Below are 7,795 nucleotides of genomic sequence, written 5' to 3' on the forward strand. Positions count from 1 at the left end.
GATTCTATGATTCTATGATAAGAACATAAGTTATGGGTAGGTGGTGCACAAACCAGGTGTCGAGAATCTCTAATACAGTCCCATTTTCCCCTAAGCTGATATTGTATCCTGCATACATTTTTAAAACTAGTGTTTTCTGCATGAAAAGGTCATCTGAAATAGGCATTTAGTTAAAACAGAAGTCTCAATATTTGTCATGCAATTCTTAAGGCTGGAGAAGAGAGAACCAGGCTCTTGCTACTGTCAGTACATCTGAGCTACAGAAGCAGGAGCTTCTGAAATATACATAGATCAAAGTCCTATTAATGCTGAAAAACATCTTTACCTTTACAAAGTAATTGCCACATTTTATGAAGTAGCCAACTAAAAGACACTTTATTTTAATCCTTACATTTGAGTACACTAAGTAGCAAGAGTGTGTTACCTTGCTGTGGTCACGTATCTGAATTCAATTTAAAAAGCAAACAGAAAAGCTGTGTTTGGCAAAGAAAGGACAGAGCACTGCCCTCAGCCACCTACTTCTTTGTAATGCAAAGATTGGAAATGTAACAAATGTATATGTAAATACATTCGTATATGTAAATGTATATGTAACCAATCCTGGCCTTTTGTTTAGCCTGCCAGCTTTCTATACTGATTGTAGCTTCCATTTATTTTGTCTCAATAATTCAATTGATGCACCATACACAGTCACACTGCAATTCTACAATTTTAATAACTGTGGCAGAAATCACTCTAGGGACATAGTAAAATCTTTTGGGATTAGACCACTTATGTACGGCACCTGCCTAAAACACTACGAAAGCAATGACATAAAAGTAGTGCTATATAATTTTGCAGTTGGAGGAACAAATATAGCCTCAGTTTTAGAGAGGGCAATACTATTAAAGCGGTCTTAAATATACAGCTACTGAAGCCATCTTAAAAATTTATTTTTCATTTCACAGTAAGTCTGAAATACCATTTCTCTCCTACTTTCTCACCGCATCTCAGAGTAAAACCAAGAAAACTGTTAAGTCGCTATAAAACAAAGGTTCCAAGATTAGAATTTTCTTATGTTTAACTGAAGTAGACAAAAAAAAAAAAGTAAGAGAACCCCCCTGCCTTGGTTTAAGACTCACAACCTTTTTTAATAAAGTTGTTCCAGAAAAATATCTGAAAAGATCTATACCTAATAAGCATCGACCACTTTGATATCCTACCAAAATACACCATATAGGTCTCCCTGAATTAACAGTGATATTCCATATAAACATTCAACTGATTAAAGTTTTATTTCCCAGATCTTTTAAAACAAGCAACAAAAAAAAAAAACACCCACACACAAAAAAACCAACCACCAAGAGACTCAGAATTAGGTTTTTGAATAGGGCTTTAGAGACAGGAAAGCCAATGATACACAAGATGTTCTTACCTCACATTCTTGTTCTCTTGCTGAACAGGATTCACTGTCTCCTTCAGTGTCAGTTTCCGAATCCTCTCCCAGACTTATCACATAATTATAGGGACACTGTTCCTGTTGCTGTCCCTGAATGTAATCTCCACCGCTTGTTTCAGAGCTGTTGGAGCATCCCTCAGTACTCAGGTTGCTTATAAAGGGGCAGTTGACAGAATTCAATGTGGTAAAAGTTCGTTGAGAGCAAGGTTCAGGGCTTTCACTGATCCTGATACCCAGCCACGGGCACTCTGTTTTTTTCCCTGGATACACTGGCTCCAAGCACTCTTTTGAAACTGCAGGTGGTATATGGATTTGACAAGCTTCTGTGCTGTAAATGTCACTCCAGAACCCTTTTGCTAGATGTTCTGCTACCTCTCTCTCCACACTGCTTCGGTCACCAGCTGATGTAATGTTAGTGGCTTCCCCCGTGCACAAATCGACCTTTGAGGGTGTGTCACCTTGACTTTCAATTTTGACATTCCCAACCCCAGTACCTGATGCAGTTTTTTCGGCTAAGACTGTGGTGTTTTGCATACTACTGAAATTCAAGTTACCATATTGCTCACAAGTATGTAAAAAAGACACAGTATTGAGTCCATGAGGTGCAGCAGAGTTTTGGGGGAAAGCAGCAAGATCCGTTTTCTCCACTGGACACGACACAGCCTGAGTCACAGAATCTCTCTTTGACTCTTGCTTTTTCTCCATGACTTCCTCCCCTTCTTCCATTTTTACCTGAGTCTCTTCACATTTTGAGACCAGCTGCGTATGTACACACTCCTGAGCTTTTTGTATGCCCTCATTATCAGGTATTTCCTTCTCAAGAAAAGCTGCAATTGGTGGCACCTGAATGTCTTTAGCACTGGAATTTGATTCTGAAGTATGAACTCTGTCATTTCCAAAAGCTTTCTGGAATTTCCTATACTTTGGGCATTGTGAAGACATCCTTTCTAAATGTACAGGATCCCATGTTTGATTAGCATTATCTTGGTGGGCAGGCAATGATCTAGCATTTTCTTCATCTTTACAGAGCTTTGTGTCAGGAGTTTGAATATACTCCTTTTCTAAAAGTTCTTCTGCTTCATCATCTATTTCTAGGTCTCCATCATCCACATTGCCAACTTCAGGGTTTGTTTTCTGACAACGCTTTGTACAACACTTCTTCCGAGGACATTCCTGTTGATCCAATTTGAAGTCCAAAAATTTGAATTTGAGAAACTGAAAGCAAGACTCTTCAATGTTGCGTACACCCAAAAATTCAGCACATTTGCAAACTTCAGACACATTGTCTTTATTTAAAATAAGTTTAGCTGTGTATGCAAACTGAAGCAAAGGACTAAATCCTTTAAGTGTTACCTATTTAAAAAAAAAAGAGAAAAAAATATTAGTATGGCTAATATGAGGTTAAATAGGGAAACACACAGAAGCCAAATTTACCTGGGAGCAAACCACACCAGCAAGACAGAGTATAAGGCAGAAGCAGCAGATTTGTTCCACAGAAAACCTGGCCACACTCATTCTGAAACAAATCTTCTGATACAGCTTTATCCTGTACATTTTGTGGCAATTATCTTCTTCACTGTGATCAATCTCATAAAGTAGTACTGTATTGTCAGAACAAGTGAAAAATACTGCTGGATACTGAAAACCTGTAACTGGATTCCAGCTTTATGAAGATCTCTCTCAAACCCTAGTAGTACCTTAATTACTCTAGAATAAGATCAAAATGCTGTTGGTATTTAATTGTTCCTTAAAGGAGCAATTATTGTTATTTGCTCAGTCCTACACATCACTGGTATAAAAAAGTTCGGAAAACTGGCATTTGACCACACGATTGTTTATTACTATAGCCGCCCACTCCTTTCCTCCTCCCGCAGATGAAGACTTGTACCCAAAAAACAATTATTCTCAGTTTAAAGCCTCTTTGGAGTAGGCAGTTTTAATTGACCATTTTCATCATCATCTCAGTTTTTACCACAGAACAGTTGCCTAACGGAATCCAAAGATGAAAAACACCTGTACCTCTACAAACTGAACAAGATCATCTTCTATACATGAAAGAATTACTAAGGAATCCATCAGAAAACCATAAATCGATAACCATATTACAAATTACATGACATTTCCTTTAGCCTTTCTCTGCAGGTGAAGGATAAAGCAATATGCCCATTATTGCTGCTCAAACTCAAGCTCACATTTCTGCTCCCCTCCGTTACTGACAGGAACAGGACTTTATTCAGCATCAGGTGCTACATAAATGCATTAACTACATTTAAGTCTTCTGCCAGCAAGATAATTAACTACACATGCAATTTAATTTAAGAATCAGTGGGAGGTTGGGTTGTTTTTTTAACAGTTGTTTAGGGTTTGTTGGAGTTTTTTGGGGTGTTTGAGGCTTTTGGGGGGGGAAGGGGGGTGTTGTGTAAAGAACACAAACAACACGACAGGAAGTTGAAGAGATCTGCATGGAGACTGTTCAGCGAAAACTGTCTGTAAACTCTTATGACCCATCTAAATTCTTAAATCACCGTTTGGAATATGCTCTGGAGAGAAAACCACTGATTACACCACCATATTAATTCATCCTTAATAACGTGGGAGAGTGTAAAAGACCATTTTAACCATAAGCTGGCAAGAAGCCTTCAAACTTAGTATAGTAAATAAATTAAAGTGATTTTACAAACAAGTGACATTCACAGACAAAACTAAACAAAACAAATACAATGGTATTTCAAAACTACACATTCTTTCTATACAAGGTTGAAACACTTACTGTTAAAACTGGAAGGATCAAGAGGAGAAAAAAACCCGACACTGTACTCCTTTTGCTTTCCCTTAGAGGTTTCTAGCTGGCTAACCTCAAAAAACAGAACACTAGAAAGACTTGGTTTGGCTGACCTAGAAAAGCAGATCTTGCAGTAGCCATGTATTTAATTTGTGTTTGGGCTGAAAGTCTAGCTCAGAGTAAAAACTTTGGTAGAAACACAGCACAGAACCAGCACCAAGATGTCAATAGTTAGTCTTTACAATACGATAGATATGAAATACTTTAATTCCAAAAATATTTTGGTATCTTGTATTGTGGACTGGAAGCTTTCATTTTAAACTTCAAATACTTCAGATGATTAAAAAGGTTTAAAAAAAAAATCACATGTCAAATCATGTGATCACTGTTTGCCTCTCAAATACGCAGTTTCATAAACTGACTAATTTCAAAATATTTAGCAGTTCCCAGAAGAGAAGCTCAAGTTGCTGACTCTTAAAATGCTTTTACCAAGTGATCAAATGATTACAAGATGAGAATCACTGTTAGTAATTTTGCTTGTTGCTTCTGTAGATTTCAGTTCTTACACCAGTAATAGTAAATTACATTGTGTCCTTTTAAGTCTACACTGTAGTAAATACCAGGATTATTATGTTCCTCCATTTTCTTTACAAACTCCAGTCATTTCTAACTCAGGTTTATTCCATGGGTTCATTGGAACACCAGAGACTATTTTTCCCCTGTCAACTGATGTACATTTCTTATTCTTCCACTATCCTATTTTTTCCATCATCCCAAAGTAAAAGTCTTTCCAACATCAGAAGTTTTACATGCCACTAATTTCCCTCTTTTATATTCTAAATCACAGTATTGTCTCCCTCAGCGTCCTACTTCCCTTCCACCTCAGCTCCCACCATTACTCTTATTTCAATCTGAGACACATTCAGGCTACCAACGTATTAAGGCATTAGGGGGAAAAAGTAAAAGAAGAAATGAACACACTGGCACAGTAAGAAGGCTGAGTAAAAGGGACATAGTGGTATTATGATGTAACAGAATTTTGTAATGAATTCATTGATCAATAGAGAATTGCAAAGACCACTGAAGCTCTTCAAAAAGACCACTTAATCCCTTTAGTTTCCTGTTTTCTATAAAATTAGAAAGATTCTGGTAACAGAAGAATACCTGTGCATTATCTCAGTATGGTACAAAGCCTAAGGTAGCGACTTCACTGAAGTACTGGCTTTCTGAACACATCATCCCTGTGTCAGTCTCGTACATTAACAAGTCTATAATGCAGTCTCCAGCATCACTATAAATACTCACTGATGCACACCTTCCCTCCAACTTTAATGATTCCAGTTGAGTTGCCAACTGTTTGCATGTTATTTCCCACCCCGAAGGCTAACTACCATAAACTACCTCCCAGACAGCCATAGATTATTTAGCAACCAACTCTTTAGATTACCACTACCACTGGGCACAGTCAAGAGTACTTGCAGGTGCTTCACTTTTCATCTGCACGCACAGCATTTCCTACAAAAATCCAGTCGCTTGCCTCAAGCCTCTCATCACTAAATACCAACTGGAATCTTTAAATGCTGCTCCAGATATGTAATAATAAATTTTCTTTCCTACAGATGTCAGGTTCTGGCTCATTCCTGCAATTCTTAAATCAGATTGAATTCAATTTTAGGGGTTAATAAAAAAAGGCAAGTAACTGCAATGCATTTTCTCAGGCTTAAAAGTAATAAAATCAATTAAACCCACCAAGCTGCTAATGCTCAGCATGTAAAAAGGATGGGCAACTGCACATAAGAGTATTCTCAACAGTTCAACAGTAAGCAGCATGCAAGGCATATAAGCAGGGTCGTATTACTCAACCATACGAAACCGCATCTTAATGATACTGATTTAAAGGTATAACCATTTTAAGCTTTAAGTTGTTTATTTATTACTCCAGAAATATTCTCTTTTCATATAGGTGGACTAGTTCTGCAACATCTATTCACAATTTCAGGTCTGGTTTTTTTAAACAAACTTGAATGCTTTGAAACTGGCACACAATTTTAGAAGTGATACATACTTAATTGAAAAGATTACCTCTATGCACTACCCAAGACAGCATTTGCTTATCTTCAGTTTGTGATACATACTGTGATCTGTCTAGCCTTTACCTTAAACAACGGCAGCTTTACAACCTAGAAATTCCTTCCCCTCAGTTCTTAAATCCCCTACCTCAACTTCTCAGTTAAGCAGCCTACCTTAAAACACAAAAGAACAAAACAGATTAGGAGCAGGGGCAGGTAAAATAGAGATGGGAGCAACACTCACCTCTTCCGGTAAAGTGATGATAAGATCAGCATCCACCTGGCCCACAATTCTTGAAAGGAAGTAACTGCTGCAAGCTGCAAGCACAGCTTTGTGCGCCCGAAATCGCTGATCTTCCACTAAAATAGTAACGTCACAAAGAACATCTTGCTTCCTCTGATCATCAAGACTGAGAAGTACATTGGTGCTGTGCACTGAAGATTCATATGCAAAAACCACACTATTCTTCTCACTTAGAGACATTCTGTATCACAAATGGTAGTGCAAGTCTCAGTAGAAAGCATGCTTCTGTTCTTCAAATCTGGCGGGAGACAAAACAAGTTGTACACATGAAATTCATATCCAACATGAACCTACTGATACTAAAACATAAGTAAACTATTAAAAAGAATTAGAACAGACATTGTATGTTTAAGACTATGATTAACAGTATTTCATACATGTTAATAAATACATGCTTATGAACATTTAAAGCACCTTAATAGGTGCATCTTAAAATACTGCTTTAGTAGCCTCACAGACCAGAAATGGCAACAATTTTCATGTGACTTTAGTGATAAAGAACAGATTTTCCCTCAGCAAGTGATTGAGTCATAATTTGACTGCACACCTAAAAATTATTTAAGCTTTCACTTTTGGTTCTCAATATATTCTGACTCCAACACTATGAAAATGTAAAGAAAAATAAAAACTCAGATGCATTAAGCCATAATTCACAAAAAACACTGTGTAAGCTACTTCTGTTTACTGATTCACCCAGTAGAGACTAAAATATTTGTGGTTTATCTCCTTTCATAAGTAGTTTGCTTGCTAAACCAATCAGGCATTGGTAAAATACTCTAGTTTTCTCGCTGGCAGGTTGATGTTTAGTTTTGGTTTTAAAGCAAAATAGTTCTACTTTCCACCTGCCTTAATTCTCTAATGCAGCCTTCCCTCTTCCTTCTCCCACACACACACCCCCCCCATGTGATTTGTCATGCTTGTTAGAAGTTTGCTTTCCCAATCGATCACAATGATTCAGGTCACCTGGCAATGGAATCACTTCTGTGACAGAGCATCCAAGTTATGAAATAACAGTATTTGTTGAATAAACAACAGTAAAAGTTACATGATACTTAAAGCTTTGAAATAAGGTCATATATAACTGTCCTGAAGCTACTCCTGAAGTCCTAGTATTTGCAAAAGAGAGCTGGGACACCTCAGCCCTCCTAGAGAGTGCAAAGTTTAACAGCATTTCCAAGTCTGATCTTTAGACTGTATTTCTA

General features: G+C 37.4%; 1 protein-coding gene across 1 annotated transcript; it reads right to left on the reverse strand.

The window, feature by feature from the left end:
- Positions 1 to 1,414: 1,414 nt before the first annotated feature.
- On the reverse strand, positions 1,415 to 6,831 carry BACH1 (BTB and CNC homology 1, basic leucine zipper transcription factor 1; the record flags this gene model as incomplete). Its single annotated transcript, XM_010150672.1, has 2 exons — positions 6,534 to 6,831; positions 1,415 to 2,791 (listed from the first exon to the last, which is right to left on the reverse strand). Coding segments are annotated over exons 1-2 (1,617 nt in total), but the record flags the coding sequence as incomplete, so codon positions are not given.
- Between the last annotated feature and the right edge of the window lie 964 nt (positions 6,832 to 7,795).

This window comes from Eurypyga helias, unplaced genomic scaffold, assembly GCF_000690775.1.
Source record: "Eurypyga helias isolate BGI_N326 unplaced genomic scaffold, ASM69077v1 scaffold43260, whole genome shotgun sequence".
Classification (NCBI taxonomy): Eukaryota; Metazoa; Chordata; class Aves; order Eurypygiformes; family Eurypygidae; genus Eurypyga; species Eurypyga helias.